The following is a 16,769-nucleotide window of genomic DNA, read 5'->3' as shown; positions in this document are numbered from 1 at the left end:
AATAAAACTGGGCTCCAACCTTATACCATGTACAACAATCAGACTGATATTGATGAGACTTCTACGTGAAAGACAAAACTATAGAACTTCGAACGTATAGAAAGTCATCTTTGTGCTTTTTGGGCAGAGATTTGAAAATGAAAAATGCTAACCCAAAAGAAAAGGTTGAAAATGTGACTAGACTTAAATGAACTTTGGTTCATCAAAAGCATTATGGAGAGAGTGAAAAAACAACACAAACCATAAGAAAATAATGATAACATAAATACCTGACAGAGTATTAGTATTCAGAATGTATTTCAAGCCCTTACAGATAGAAAGAAAACCCAGTAGGAAAATGGACGAAGGAGTTTAATAGGTATTTCACAGAAGTGGAAACCTGAAAGTGATTATACAAGACAATGCACACTCTTAGGTGAAGCTGCCTAATGTAACTTTTAGAACCTAGTGAAATCTATTTCCCCTCTGCCGTATTGGCAGAGAGTATGAGGTGAATGGTACCAGAAGTGCTGAGGAGGTGCAGATAGCGGCACAGCCACCATGGGGAAGCCTTGATGTTTTTCTGATGAGAGTAGAGTTGACCCCAGATTCCGAACTAAACTCACATGGTCTGTCAGAAGACATGTGCAGGAATGTTCATGGCAGCACTGGCGTTGGCCTGTGTCCACCTGTCCTTCAGTGGAATCTGTGTCACTGTGTAAAATAAATGGATTATACCCATTGGAATCTCATGAACAAAGCTAAAAATCAAGTCACAGAGGAAAACATGTACAGTTTTACAATTTCATTTATGTAAACATCGAAAAGTTGTAAAACTAAGCAGTATATTTTTTAGAGATTCCAATGTATGTAGCAAAAGCATAAAGGAAAGCAAGAGAATGATGAATAGAAATTCAGAATTAGTGTTGCCTCTGAGGTAGAGAAAGGACTTTTTAGTTCACATTGAAAGGTGGCACAAAGGAACCTTCCAAAAGTGACAGTGATACTCTCTCAGAGTACATGGTGGGTATCTAAGTATTTTGTAGTATTTACCTGCTTTATGTCATACCCATTTCTCCCCCATATGCATCAAATACTTAAAAAACAGTTTCAGAAACTATGACGCCAATGAGGTACTTTCAGAATTTGAAATCATTGTTGGTAAATTCTTCAGATTTTAACTCTCTCTATAGGTCAAAAATAGCATCTGATCTTCCCACAGAATATAAAGTTTCTGTATTCTTTAACTCTAAAGAAGGCAATGACACCGCACTCCAGTACTCTTGCCTGGAAAATCCCATGGATGGAGGAGCCTGGAAGGCTGCAGTCCATGGGGTCGCTAAGGGTCAGACACGACTGAGCAACTTCACTTTCACTTTTTCACTTTCATGCACTGGAGAAGAAAATGGCAACCCACTCCAGTGTTCTTGCCTGGAGAATCCCAGGGACAGGGGAGCCTGGTGGGCTGCTGTCTATGGGGTCGCACAGAGTCGGACACGACTGAAGTGACTTAGCAAAGTAAATTTGAAGACGTGGGATCAAAATGGCATTGAAAAACTTGGACCCACTTCCCAGACAATCTGCCTTGCTCCTCAGCTTTTCTGTCTGACCCCACCCCTTCATAGACAGCTCTGTGGAAGCCATACCGGAGAGAACCATAAGTTAGGTAAACAGAAACCAGGAACCACAGATTCCTGTTTAGTGACTTCTCTCCCATGATGATACATCAGAATGCAGAAATGACAAGTGTCACACTGCAGGACAGATGCCAGATGAACTAGCTGAGGGTATTTGGCTGCCTTGGGTATTCCAGTGGAGACACCGAAGCATCTGGGCAGGAAGGGCATGCTTTTTTTAAGTCACCTTAACGTTGCATCCTATAAGTTAAATAAATAAGCAGGGTGACAATATACAGCCTTGACGGACTCCTTTTCCTATTTGGAAGCAGTCTGTTGTTCCATGTCCAGTTCTAACTGTTGCTTCCTGACCTGCATATAGGTTTCTCAAGAGGCAGGTCAGGTGGTCTGGTATTCCCATCTCTTTGAGAATTTTCCAGTTTATTGTGATCCACACAGTCAAAGGCTTTGGCATAGTCAATAAAGCAGAAATAGATGTTTTTCTGGAACTCTCTTGCTTTTTCAATGATCCAGCAGATGTTGGCAATTTGATCTCTGGTTCCTCTTCTAAAACCAGTTTGAACATCTGGAAATTCACGGTTCATGTATTGCTGAAGCCTGGCTTGGAGAGTTTTGAGCATTACTTTACTAGCGTGTGAGATGAGTGCAATTGTGCAGTAGTTGAGCATTCTTTGGCATTGCCTTTCTTTGGGATTGGAATGAAAACTAACCTTTTCCAGTCCTGTGGCCACTGCTGAGTTCTCCAAATTTGCTGACATATTGAGTGCAGCACTTTCACAGCATCATCTTTCAGGATTTGAAATAGCTCAACTGGAATTCCATCACCTCCACCAGCTTTGTTTGTAGTGATGCTTTCTAAGGCCCACTTGACTTCACATTCCAGGATGTCTGGCTCTAGGTGAGTGATCACACCATCGTGATTATCTGGGTCATGAAGATCTTTTTTGTATAGTTCTTCTGTGTATTCTTGCCATCTCTTCTTAATATCTTCTGCTTCTGTTAGGTCCATACCATTTCTGTCCTTTATCGAGCCCATCTTTGCATGAAATGTTCCCTTGGTATCTCTAATTTTCTTGAAGAGATCTCTAGTCTTTCCCATTCTGTTGTTTTCCTCTATTTCTTTGCATTGATCACTGAGGAAGGCTTTCTTATCTCTTCTTGCTATTCTTTGGAACTCTGCATTCAGATGCTTATATCTTTCCTTTTCTCCTTTGCTTTTCGCTTCTCTTCTTTTCACAGCTATTTGTAAGGCCTCCTCATACAGCCATTTTGCTTTTTTGCATTTCTTTTCCATGGGGATGGTCTTGATCCCTGTCTCCTGTACAATGTCACAAACCTCCATCCATAGTTCTTTAGGCACTCTATCTATTAGATCTAGTCCCTTAAATCTATTTCTAACTTCCACTGTATCCCTGGGCTGGGAGAAGCACAAGCTGGAATCAAGACTGCCGAGAGAAATACCAATAACCTCAGATATGCAGATGACACCACCCTTATGGCACAGAGTGAAGAGAAACTAAAAAGCCTCTTGATGAAAGTGAAAAAGGAGAGTGAAAAAGTTGGCTTAAAGCTCAACATTCAGAAAACGAAGATCATGGCATCTGGTCCCATCACTTCATGGGAAATAGATGGGCAAACAGTGGAAACAGTGTCAGACTTTATTTTTGGGGGCTCCAAAATCACTGCAGATGGTAACTGCAGCCATGAAATTAAAAGACGCTTATTCCTTGGAAGAAAAGTTATGACCAACCTAGATAGCATATTGAAAAGCAGAGACAGTACTTTGCCAACATAGGTCCGTCTAGTCAAGGCTATGGTTTTTCCAGTGGTCATGTATAGATGTGAGAGTTGGACTGTGAAGAAAGCTGAGTGCCGAAGACTTGATGCTTTTGAACTGTGGGTGTTGGAGAAGACTCTTGAGAGTCCCTTGGACTGCAAGGAGATCCAACCAGTCCATTCTGAAGGAGATCAGTCCTGGGATTTCTTTGGAAGGAATGATGCTAAAGCTGAAACTCCAGTACTTTGGCCACCTCATGCAAAGAGTTGACTCATTGGAAAAAACTCTGATGCTGGGAGGGATTGGGGGCAGGAGGAGAGGGGGATGACAGAGGATGAGATGGCTGGATGGCATCACTGACTCGATGGACATGACTCTCAGTGAACTCCAGGAGTTGGTGTTGGACAGGAAGGCCTGGCGTGCTGCGATTCATGGGGTTGCAAAGAGTCGGACACGACTGAGCGACTGAACTGAACGTCGCATCAGCAAACAGGACTGTTCCAATATGCTGTAGCAGATGCAGAATCTCCTGTTCTGAAGCACCTGTGACAGTGGGGAACAGACAAGGAGCGGCTGATGAAGAACAAAGTAAGAAGCAGGCCATACTTGGTAGCAGAGTGAGGGACAGTGACCGCAAGTGAGATTGCAGGAGGAAAAAAGAGAATTGACTTAAAGAAAGGAGAATGATTAGGATGAGTAAGTGAAAGTCACTTAGTCATGTTTGACTTTTCCACTCCATGGACTGCAGCCTTCCAGGCTCCCCTGTCCATATAATTCTCCAGGCAAGAATATTGGAGTGGTTTGCCATTTCCTTCTCCAGGGATGACTAAGTCTTGGACAAGTTCAGAGTAAATTTGCACCTCAGACTTGTAGCCTACCATGACCTATGGCGCCACTATTTATAAAGAGCTGTGGAGTTTCCCTGATGGTTCAGTGGTATAGAATTCACCTACTATGCAGGAGACACGGGAGACATGGGTTTGATCCTGGGTTGGGAAGATCCCCTAGAGGAAGAAATGGCAACCCACTACAGTATTCTTGCCTGGCGAATCCCCATGGACAGAGGAGCCTAGTGACCTACAGCCCATAAAGAGGCAGACATGACTGATCAACTAAGCACATATTAAAGAAATAAACCTTTTAAAAAAAAGTTGCATGTTTTTAAATTAAAAAGAACCTTATATCTTTGCATTGTAAAATCAGATCTATAAATGAAAATCTTAACTTTGAAAACAGAGTCCTGGTATAGACTAGCGATGCATAGGAGCATTGCTCTTTGTACACAGCAGGTGTTAGATCGGGTAATCACTAGCATCTTTGCAATTAATTATTACATTTGAGGAAAATTTATTCTGGGCTGTTTAATTCATCTTGGAAATGACACTTTCCCCCAGGTGATTAAATTAGAAGAGTGTTCTTTAAACTTAAATAGGGGGTTTTAAATAACTTTGAAATTTTAAGGACATCTTAAATTTTAAAGAATTCACATTATTACTGCATGCGTTCCTAATAGAAGATGTATTTTAGTCTGCAATTACTACCAACAAGGAGTTTAAAAAATTCTTTTCCTTTTACCACTCAGTGCAATTTTGCATATCCTGTGATGCTTATTATGTACCAAATACTAGGTGTTTTACATATACTAGTTCATTTAATCCCCACATTAACCTTTCATGGTGGGGCCTGTTATCCCCATTTTATAAACAGTTAACTAAAACAGAAGGATAAAGAGAGCTGTCCAAGCTCACATGGCTAGTAAGTGGAGAAAAGCAGATTTAAACCGAGGCAGTCTAGCTTCTGAGTCTTAATTTTCATGCTGTGTTGTTAATTTTGACCTCCTTGCCTTAAATATTGTTTTCTAGGCTGTGCATCCTTCCTTTGTTGTGTCTGTTAACATACTAAGTCCTTAGTAGTTATCTGTTAGTTTAAATGAAGCTATGGAAAATAGTAGTTAAACGATCCTTTATAATTATTCCATACAACTGTGGGTTGACAGATGTTTTGATTACCAGATTTAGTTTACATAATATAAAGTTAACTTTGTGTTCAGTCCGTGTGTGTGAGAAAATGCTGTGTTGGGATTTTAAGAGTGACATCTTTGCCAGTGTTTAACTTTGTTATTTTAAGCAAATTGCTTCATCTCCTTGTCTTTTATGTATCTGTAAATATGGGGAAATGAAGACATACAGAGGTTTAAGAGAACTAGAATGAGAAATGCAAAGAGAATCCAAAGTATTGTATAGTAAAAACAAAGATTCCTTTCTAAGTGTTTGTAAGCAAGCATGTATGTTAGGAGTGGTAAGGAGTATGCATAAATGTCTACCGTGATGTGTTGTGTGTGTGGTAAAACTGATACAAAATAAATTCTACTTGGTGAAGCTTTATGAAGAAGATGACATTTGCTCTAACCCTGAAACACAGCAGTAGACTTCTATTCGTAATAGCCATAGGGCATGAGTTTGGGGAATACAGGTTCGGTGTAGAAGGCTAGGGCTTCCCAAGTGGCACCTAGTGGTAAAGAACCCACCTGCTGGAGACTTAAGGAGACATAAGAAACATGGGTCCGATCTCTGGGTTGGAAAGATCACCTTGGAGGAGGGCATGGCAGCCTGCTCTGGAATTCTTGCTTGGAGAATCCTGTGGACAGAGGAGCTCAGTAAGTTACAGTGCACAGAGTCACAAAGAGTCAGACATAACTGAAGTGACTTAACATGAATGCGTGTAGAGTGCTAGGAAATTGTGTTCAATGCTAATATACTGTACAGAGATTAAATGTCCTCCATGTTTTGTTTTTAATAACAAATTGAGATTTCTAACATTTTTGTACTGAACCAATACTTCCACTTTCTCTGAGAGGGCATTGTAACATGTAGTCAGTAAAAGGGCAGCTTTTAAGAGCCGAGTGTGCAAGTTCACATCCCGATTGCGACACTTAGAGCTTAAGTTATTTAAATTCTATACACTTCAGTTTCCTTGTGTATAAAATGGTGATGATAGTTTTTGCTACGTAGATTCATTGTTAGGATGTCATAAGGATATTGTTATGAAGTACTCAGTACCTGGCTAGCATTTAGTAGATCCCCTTCGCATTTCCACACCTGTGCTCAAGTAATGCGATGCTGACAATTTTGCAGTTCCAGGGAGGCTCTGAGGGATGACTCAGGTCTGGCAGTGTGAGCATCGTCTGGGAGCATCCCACTGCTGAATGACGTGGGTGTGAGGCCCGGGAAAAGTGGTTTTAACAAGCTTCCCAGTGTGTTTCAGATGCAAAATCCACTAATAATGCTTTTTTGGTTAAGAGTAAGGCTTCTGTAGTCAGACTGTCTGGGTTCGAATGTTGGCTTTGCCATTGATAGCTGTGTCTTCTTGGGCAGCTTAACCTTTTCTGCCTGTTTTTTCATTTGTATAACGGCACTGACAGTAGTAGTTTTTTGTTGGAGAGCTGTGAGGATTAAGAGTAGTTGGTACCTGTAGTACACTTAGGGTCCTGTTTGGCACCTAGAGAGCCCTTGATGAACATGGCCCATGCCATGGTGTTTAGGATGACCACTGCTGCTGCCACACACCACTACCTAACAGTGAGTCAGAAACAACACACATTGATGATCTTAAGGTTCTGCAGGTCATAAGTCCAAAATGGGTCTTACTGGGCTAAAATCAAGGTGTCAGGACTGCACTCCTCTCTGGAGGCTCTAGGGAGAATCCGTTTTCTTGCCTTTCCCAGATTCCAGAGGCCACCGCATGTCCTGGCTCATGTCCCACCCCATCTTCAAAGCCAACGGTGGCGGCTCAGGTCTTGTCTTAGTTTACATCCCTCTGGCACTGACTCTTTTGCCTCCCTCTTTCTTTTAGGGACCCTTGTGATTATGCTGGGCCAACCCAGATAGTTCAGGATAGTCTCTTATTTAAAAGTCATCTGATGACCAGCTTGATTCCATCAGCAGCCTTATTCCCCTTAATTCCCCATATGATTCAGCATATCCACTGGTTCTAGGGATTGGGCCTTGGACATTTTAGGGGACCATTGTTCTTTCTCCCATAACCACCAGCTGCAAATGGCTGAGACTCAGTGTGCACCAGCATTGGACTGTTCTTGTAAACATTGCTTTCCATTCTCTATGATTCTTCAGCCTTTTCTACCTCTCATTTATTCCCTCATCTGCATTAGTTTACATCCTTTGCCTCACACTCAGTTGAGGAAATGGAAGCCATCAGATGAACACTGGCTCATCTCTTCTCCACCACATCTTTGTACTTACCTGAATATGTCCTCTCTTTTACCTCTGCCAAATGGAAGAACTGCCTGTCCTTTTATTCTTGAGTCCTGGCATGTCTCCCGTGTCCACCCCCCCCCCACCCCCATCACCACCCCTACCACATGTTTAGATTTGTATGGACAATGTGTAGGATCTTCCTTCTTTCAAAAGCCGTCTGCTGAACTCACATTTCGTTTCTGATTTCTCCATCTCCTATTTATGCTTCCACCTCATCTCAGAACCCCAGTTTCAGCACCAAGTTGTTCAAGCAGAAACCTGGATATTGCCCATGATGGCGGCTCACAGCCCTCCGTCTCCAGTCTGCAGATCACTGCGTCTGCTTTCAAATGTCACCTCAGCCGCCATCCTCCCAGCCCAGCCTGCCAGCATTTCTTGTCTGGTCTGTACCACTGCCTCTGAACTGTGTCCCCACTTCTGTTTGTGCTCCCCAGACTCCCCCCTCCATTCCACAGCTATAAAACACAGGTGTCACATCCTGCTCCTCCTTACAAACTTTGACTTTTGTTCCTTTAAAACCAAAAAAAAAAAAAAAATCTTACCTTCATTGTGATCTGGCTCCTGTCACTCTGGCCTCATTTCTTACCTCCCTCCCTCCCTCACCATGCTCTGGCCACGGGCTTGTCCCGTCGTTCAGGTGTGCCCAGGGTTCTGCTTGGTGGCCGCCCCATGTGCCTAGACTCACACCCTCTCCTGTCTTTGCCCCCTGACCGCACCCAACTCAGCCAGTCCTTCTGCACGACTCAGTCTAAGCTGAGGAAGACAGAACTTTGACTAATTTCTTTCTGGACCATTTAATGTAGTTCAGAGGTTTTCTGCTGAAGAATTGATTGATTGAATTATCACTATGATAATTGACATGCTAAACATCATGAGAATCTCTTTACTAAAAAGAAAAGCAAACAGTTAATTTCCATCTTCCACATCTTAGCTTCAGACATAGCTGTGATTATGATGAAGAGAAAATGTAGCTATAATCCTTGTTCACTTCTGGACTACTTAATAAGAGTTTGTGGATACCAGTTAAAACCTGGTGCTCCCTGCTGGGTAGACACTGCCTGGGGTGTATCTTCCAATGTTCTTGCCAAAGCCAGTTCATCAGATGCATGATGATCTAGCTGCTCGTGGATGAGAAGAGAAAGTGGTGGCATGCTTGTTTATTTGTCATAAAACATGACCTTCTCATTATTTTTGTAGTGACTCTTCTTGATTACTTGATACTTTATTAATATTTCTCTATGTATCTTATGTTGCAGACTATTCAGACTATGAAGACAGTTCCCTAGAATTTTTGGAAAGGTGCTCTTCTCCACTAACTCGATCTTCTGGGAGTTCTCTGGCTCTGCGAAGCATGTTTACGGAGAAAAATACAACATATCAGTACCCAAGGGCAATCTTGTCAGTTGATCTTAGTGGTGAAAGTATGTGTAACCATGTAATGCTTAAAACAAAGTCTTAACGATTCTTAAATGTGGAACTGAGACCAGCGCATACTTGATCAGGTCCTGTCTGAGCAGGGCCCACAATTTAAAAAGTTACTCCATAAACCAATATGAAAACTTCAACGTTAGAAATTTAGCTACTTTTAAAATTTATATGAAGTAAAATGAGCATTTCTACTTAATTGTAGGACAGGCGGTAAGGAAATAATTAGTGTCCACCATGTACTGGTCTTCTGTGGCTGTTTTTACATGTATTTTCATATTCTTCACTACCAGCTTATAAGATAGATATTGTTACCCACACTGTGTAAACAAGCAGAGGCTTATAGGTTAAGTAACTTATAGGGCTAATTAGCATTAGAATTAAAATTCAAACCAAGGTCTATCTTAACTCCTAAGAAAATGCTTTTTCTGCCAGATATTTATCCTAGTTTAAAAAGACACTTTGAATTCCGGATCACAGATATTTCTGTAACCAAAAGTCTGGAAATGTGGTCCAGGCAGTGATCTGAACACATTCAGGTGTTAGGCATGTTGACAGAAAGCCAGTTGGGCGATGACACGAGCCCTGGAGTTGGAATGGTTCAGGTTTTCCTGCAAGTCGAGTCCCGATGGTGGAGGGGTTGAGGACTCTCTCCTGCCAGTGTTCTAAGCAATGGGAAGAGAGACTCTTAACTATAGACATTGATAGCAGTGGCTTGAGACCAGAGCTCCAGCACAGTCAGGGAATGGAAGGTAAAGGACGGGCTCCATCCTGTGTGAAATCCCAGGACTGTTTAGGGGGTGCTCTGTCTTATTGAGTGCCCTGCATGGCGGATGCCAGGTCATGTTTTCTCTTTGGCACTGTTACCGCCTGCTCTCTTCCAGGCCCAACTCCCCTCTAGCTCACGATAGAGAAAAGTATATTCTTCCCTTGACCCTAAAATAAGCACATAGCACTTGTGAGATATTTTAAATCTCAAATCTAAGAAAAACAGGGGAGGGAGGACTAGGGAAAAGGTCCATGCCCTTTTCCCTTTTGGGCCAGTGGTTCTTAACCTCAGGTGTACATTATATTCATTGAGGTGAGGCTAAAATACCAGGTATTTTAGGTGCTGCAGCAGGGTACAGGTCTGGGGGTTTGGGGAGGGCAGATCCTGGCAAGATAGCCCTGGTAGCCGGTGTTGAAAATCAGGTAACCCCCATCCTGTGAGTCATCAAGGTCTGACGGTTGCCTGTTTATGCAGAGTGATGGAGAGTGGGGGATGGGCAAGTGGTGTGGCCGGAACTAGAACAGGTGAGCGTGGCTGAAAAGAGTGTCCTGAGCGTGTGCCCTCCAGTCAGTTGGCTTCCCTTGCCCTTCACATGTTCAAGTGCTGAGCCCTGAGAAGGAAAGTGGGGAGGTTCTCAAATGTGAGGGTACATCAGAACCAGCTAGAGAACTTCTTATACCCGATCTCTGGGCCTTACCCAGAGAATTTTCTGGGTTCTGACAAGTTCCCAGGCAGTGCTGACCTGGACAGCGCACTTGGGGAATATTGTCTGGAAACAGGAGTGATAGTTCTGGGGGCAGCAGTGTGCTGGGGCCGCTTGGTTGGAGCTGTCAACAGGTGGTGGTCCAGTGCGAGAGGGAACCTGTACCTGCTTTTCTTATTTAACTTTCAACCCTGTGACCCATTTACTTAGCCTCCAGAATTCAGCCAAATATTGCTTTGATGTGAGTTAGTCAGACTGGATTTTCTGGCCAATATATCAAATTTGCCTTCTAACACCATAAAGCCTGGCTGTTTTGGTTATACAAGCCCATGTAAGATACACCCTAATTCCTTTTAAGGGTAATAGTTTTTAAATTAAATTCATTACTGTTATGATTGCCATCTGTTTAATACCATGTATGTGTGCAGCAGTGTTTGAAACTGTTTATCTGTGTTCTAGTCTGTCATTTTGAAACATGAACTTGTGTTCAGGAAAGCCCAAGAGAAAAATACAGATTTTGGATTTAAGTTAGGAAGAGTATGAATAAATGAAATTTCTTACTCAGATTGTTAATATTGAAATATTTTATAATAGCTAATTGATTTACTTCTTGCTGCTTGAGTATTTTCTTGTATTTCTTTACCATTATCCTCATTTCTACTGACTTCACTCTCCAAGATGTCCCAAGATTCTAAGGAGAAAAAAACATGTGTTTTTCTATAAAACATTAACTTTTTATAAATCAGAAACAAAACATTCAAAAACATTGAGTCAGGGAGAAAATAGCCAAGATTGGAAGCTGATAAGGAAACTCTAAAGCGTGTGAAATATTTAGAATACAAATAGCATGAATTACGTGGTTTGAGTTCAGGCAGCTTACATCTGATCTGATTAAGTCTGAAAAGGAAATTTTCTGTATATCACGACTGCGTCCTCCCCACTTCCAGAAACATTCTGGAGTGGCTGTCGTATATATCAGGCTTCACTCTGAGCACTGGCTGCAGAGCAGTCAGCAGTGCAAAAGCCCTTGTTCTCCTGCACGCTTGACATTCTAGAAAGGGGAGGTGAATAAACAGCAGTGGAGGAATGTCTGAGCACATGACTGCAAGTTAGGGAGGTGAGGTAGAGAGGAAGGAACCCTCTCTGCTCTGAGGGTGGCCCCCATTTAGCAGCTTCCGGGCAGTGGGACGACTCAGGTTCCCCAGCATTTCTCCACTCACACTCCAGCACACCTCTAGTGTCCTGCCGTCATTTCTTTCCCTTTGTCATCACTCAAGTATTTCCTTATATTTGCCTCAGTTGTTTTTCCTGAGTAGCCTGAGCTAAATGGTAGTCTTTGATTTGACCCTGTTACAAGAACAAACCTAAAACCTAGCACTTAAATAGAGTCTTTGTAGTGGTCATCCATATAATCTAACTTCTGGGATGTACTTTTTTTTTTTTTTTTTGAGGATTTTTATCAAAAAGAAATTTAGAATGTTATTAAATTCCTCAGGGAACTCATAATCCCGGTTTAAGAAATCCCGGTGAGGTCCATGAGTGCACAGGCTCTAGAATCAGGCAGTCCTGGCATGCAGTTGGCTTTACCACACGCTGGCTACACTGCCAGGCAGGTTGTGTCTTACATATAAAGTGCTTCATGTGGTCTTGTCTCTGAAGTGCAGTGGTGGTTACTGTTCCTGAGATTGTTAAAGAGTCGTATTGCTGTTAGCTCCTAGGCACGCTCCTTCACTTCCCTGAAGTACTGTGTATCTGTATGGTGCAAATAATAAAACCTCTTTCTGTGACCCATTGTTGTGAGGATCAGAAGGGATAATGTTTGTGAAAGCATTTGAAGACTGCCTATTTTAGTTATTAATATCCACTTTGGCCATCACTTCTATAAGCACCTGGACTAGAGGATACTTTCAGAGTCACTTACAATGGTATTAACATAAGATGTAAAACAATCACAGTCACCCAAGCTTCAAAAATCATATGTTTCTTTGGCAACAAATACTCTGTTCCCATTCATCCGTCCTCCCTGTCTAAATACTTAATAGCTTATACACACTTCCCATAGCGCCCTTCTTTCTAGAAAATGACATAAAAATGGAAAAAGCAGTGCTGAGCGCACTTTTATGTATGTTCTAGACTTATCGGACATGGAATTCCTGGACGATTCTTCCACGGAGAGTTTGCTCCTCAGTGGGGATGAGTACAATCAGGACTTTGATTCAACGAATTTCGAAGAGTCTCAGGATGAAGACGATGCCCTTAATGAAATTGTGCGATGCATCTGTGAGCTGGACGAGGAGAATGGCTTTATGATTCAGGTGACCTGTGTTCCCTTCACACGGAATCAGTCGGTCCAGGTGCTCGGCATGTGCGTGGGGGCATCTGTGTTTTTCCTCCCCGTCCTTTGGAAGATGGAGGTTTCTAGCTTGTCATCACGTTTAAAGTACCAGTTTTAACGACTGGCAGGTCTCATCTTCAGATGAAGTGTAGTTTTCTTACCCGAAGACCTGTCTCCAGGGTGTTTATTTTGAGGTTTACGAGCTAAAATTCTTTCCAAGAGCCATTAAAATGGCTAAGCTTCCACACTAAAGGGGAAACCATAGAACTGTTCTGCTGGTCTGGATCCTGTTGTCTAGTGATTTATGTTGTCTAGTCACCCTTCAAGGGAGATACTGAAACAGAGTTTCCGGAATATCAAAGATTAAAGGAAAGCTTTGTTTCAAGGATTACCCTTACATATCACCTCTCCCTGTAGAAAAGGGATCTTTGAGACAAAAGGAAAGCATAACCCATGTTTTGTGATGACGTTTGGAAGATCTGAAGGTGTTAGTTCTAGAAGTGAAGAAAGAGTAACTTCCCTCTTACTCTTCTTTCCCCGATTTCCAATGGTTTTCTCAAATAAGGGAACTACAAGTTTGTAGGTTCACCACACAAGTAGTACTTCATGAGGTTGTTGCCTCACACACTGCTTCAAAGTTGCTTTTTTCTTTTTTTAATTTCTCTAATAAGCAATTTTTAAGTTTTAAGAATGTGGGAAATAGGAGACATAGTTTTTGACTGACTTGTGATTAAACCCGTTTACTAAAGCACATGTTAATGGGTGCAACAAGAGGAAGTTCCTGAAATAGTCTACTTTAAGTAAAGTAAAGCTCATGGTAAGTCATGACTCACTTTTCTGACATGGATTAAGAAGTGAGCGGGCCGAAGCTGCAGGAGGACTCAGCCAGCTAGCTGAAGAGAAGGGGCTTGCCTCGGTTCCCGGCAAGTAAAGCGCGGTTGTCTTCCGGCAGTGTGAAGAGTGCCTGTGCTGGCAGCACAGCGTGTGCATGGGGCTGCTGGAGGAGAGCATCCCGGAGCAGTACCTCTGCTACATCTGCCGGGACCCCCCGGGTAAGCCTCCATCCCTCCTGCGCTTACAGGTCCCACTGTACGTCCACCGCCTGACATCCCACCTTCCGTGTCAGCTAGACACTGCTTCCTTGTTAAAACTTAAAAGTGTTTTTTGCTGTTAAGTTTTATTTTCCACATCAATTACTTAAAACAGCATAAATTCATCAGCATAATTTAACACCTTACAGGAAGGACCGGGTTGTGGCTTTTTCCTGCAGAAGAACTATCTCTTTAATGTACTCCTGTGTGTTGATTTCTAAATAGGCTAATACATGGTTATTTGAATGCATTCATAGCCTGAACTCAGGCTCCTCCTGACGGGATTTTGAATGCGCTTCTGGGTGTGCTGCATGACGTTGCAGTATTAGAGCAGGTGGGATGCCCAGGGACCATGGCCGGCCCCTTTGTTTCACTGATGAGGCAAGTAGGACCCTGGGTATCACGTGCCTTGTGCTCAAGACAGTTAGACTGGCGGCGCCGGGAGGAACTCCTGCACCTGCCTCCCCTGCACCTGGGCCTTCCTCGCCACAGGGGCTCTGAGCAGCAGTGTCCTGCATGTGGTGTGTGCTTCCAGCTCCCCGGCGGAACCCATGGAGGCATCTCAGATAAAGGCTGCTGCCTTTTCTTGTGTCTATCAGATGAATAACACGAAGAAGCAGGAGAGTTATTTAAACCTTCATGAATGTAGGCATTTGTTCATTCATTCATCTAGCAGCACTTACGGGATTCCTCCTGTTTGCCAGTCTCTGTGGTTAGAGGTAAGATGAGGTAAGAGGTAACTGTGCCATCCACTCGCTCACTGTATAGTAGGGGACACAGACATAGAAGCAGCTAGTTGTAACTGGATATAGTCACTGTTGATAGTGAAGATATAGGATTATATCAGATTCTATAGATACAGAGCTCTTAGACATGAAGGAGGGGTCCCTATTTACTTAACTAGAATTTTGTTTCATCCAGTTCAACTAGTTTCTGTCTACCCCTTTCAACCTTTTTTAGAGAACAGAAGACAGATACATAAAAAATAGAAAGCAACACTCAAGGTTCCTCTGCAGGTGTGACCTGCCACTGACCACATCCTTAATGGAGTTTGTCTTCTTTAGTGGACAGGAAATCTGACTGTGGGAAGAACACTAAACAGCGCCAACTGCTCGAAACACTAGCCTTGCTCGTCTTTGGAATTTGTTCTTAGTCCTAGAGCTTGCCTCGTTTACTGAGTGATATTGGTCTGGTAGCAGTTGAAGGGAAGTCTCCAGTGAATGGACTCCTTCGTCACTGTAATCTCAATTTCATCTACAGGTCAGAGATGGAGTGCAAAGTATCGCTACGATAAGGATTGGTTGAATAATGGGAGAATGTGTGGGTTATCATTTTTAAAAGAAAATTACTCTCACCTCAATGCCAAAAAGATAGTTTCCACACACCACCTGCTTGCTGACGTCTGTGGTGTTACAGAAGTCCTGCACGGGTTACAGCTGAAGATCGGAATACTCAAGTAAGTGAAGGGCGGCCAAGGGAGGGGTTCAGTTAGGTGTAAGTTTTAATTCAAGCTAAGTCAGTTGTTTTTTGTTTCTAACTAATTTTTACTGGAGTGTAGTTGCTTTACTGGCCAACTGGAACTGATCATGTCCTTGGTAGACTCCATGCATCCTGGTATCAGGCACTTTGGTGTACCTTGTTTATGTCTGTCTTCCCTTACTAAGCCTTGAGTTCCTGGAAGGTTGGGATTGTGTCTTACTCATCATTTTATTCCTAGAGCTTAGTGGAGGGATGAGTTCTCAGTAACAAATGAAATTCGCTTCTGTTGGATGTCATAAACCTGAAGATGAATTTCTTCATAAAAAAGTCACACAAATGCTAAAACTCAAGAGAGAAACTAATTTATAAAGTTAGGCTTTAAAAAAAAAATGTGGTTGTCCTTGATATCAATATGAATTTCTGAACATTTGTAATTTCAGTAAAGATTTCAACTGGACAAATTTTGCCTCATGCCTATAGGTTCTGTTTATGTTAATGTTTCTACTAATAGTAGTTATTATCACTAGCTAGAAGGCAATGGCACTCCACTCCAGTACTCTTGCCTGGAAAATCCCATGGATGGAGGAGCCTGGTAGGCAGCAGTCCATGGGGTCGCTAGGAGTCGCACACAACTGAGCGACTTCACTTTCACTTTTCACTTTCATGCACTGGAGAAGGAAATGGCAACCCACTCCAGTGTTCTTGCCTGGAGAATCCCAGGGACGGGGGAGCCTGGTGGGCTGCCGTCTACGGGGTTGCACAGAGTCGGACATGACTGGAGCGACTTGGCAGCAGCAGCAGCAGTATTTATTGAAAGTCTACTAGGTCCCTGAAATTGTTGGTTTCTTATGATATTTCATTTAATCCTTACAATAATGACCTTACTTTGATAGCTGGGTGATCAAAGACAGGTTCTGGAAGTCGTCCAAGCTCCTCCTGTGAGGCAGAGCAAGACTCTACCCATTGGACTATTGAGTTACAAGTCTAGCTGTCCTTCTACTGCACCTTCTACTGTTGAAGAATTATAGTATTTTCTGGATATTAAATAATGAGGGGTCTAAAAGATAAAATTTATAGCTTCAGAAACAAGATTTGGGTTTATGTCTCCAGATTGTCCTTCTTTTCCTCGCTATAGAATTTGAGGAAAGGATTCCTCTTTTACTTACTGCAGAATTTTAATTATTACAGAATCAATTGTGCAGTATCATGCTTGAGGGTTCAGTGAGGATGGTGGTAAAGACACATTATCTTGGACTGTTAGCACGTAATTAGTACAAGCTCTTTGGAGGCCACTTTGGCA

The 16,769-nt window shown here is 42.5% G+C and overlaps 1 protein-coding gene across 11 annotated transcripts in view; it reads left to right on the top strand.

Annotated features, from left to right (window-relative positions):
• The window catches only part of PHF20L1 (PHD finger protein 20 like 1), a 79,948-nt gene that overhangs the window by 50,481 nt on the left and 12,698 nt on the right, over positions 1-16,769 (top strand). For 10 of the 11 annotated variants that reach the window (XM_061438556.1, XM_061438550.1, XM_061438558.1 and 7 more), the window contains 4 exons: positions 8,924-9,088; positions 12,698-12,879; positions 13,852-13,951; positions 15,251-15,446. In XM_061438556.1, coding sequence (XP_061294540.1) covers positions 8,924-9,088; positions 12,698-12,879; positions 13,852-13,951; positions 15,251-15,446 — 643 coding nt within the window. The remainder of the gene's footprint in view (positions 1-8,923; positions 9,089-12,697; positions 12,880-13,851; positions 13,952-15,250; positions 15,447-16,769) is intronic. The other variant, XM_061438559.1, reaches the window with a different exon arrangement.

The sequence above is a fragment of the Bos javanicus genome, chromosome 14 (genome assembly GCF_032452875.1).
Source record: "Bos javanicus breed banteng chromosome 14, ARS-OSU_banteng_1.0, whole genome shotgun sequence".
Lineage (NCBI taxonomy): Eukaryota > Metazoa > Chordata > Mammalia > Artiodactyla > Bovidae > Bos > Bos javanicus.
This window is presented reverse-complemented; position numbering and strand designations above follow the sequence as displayed.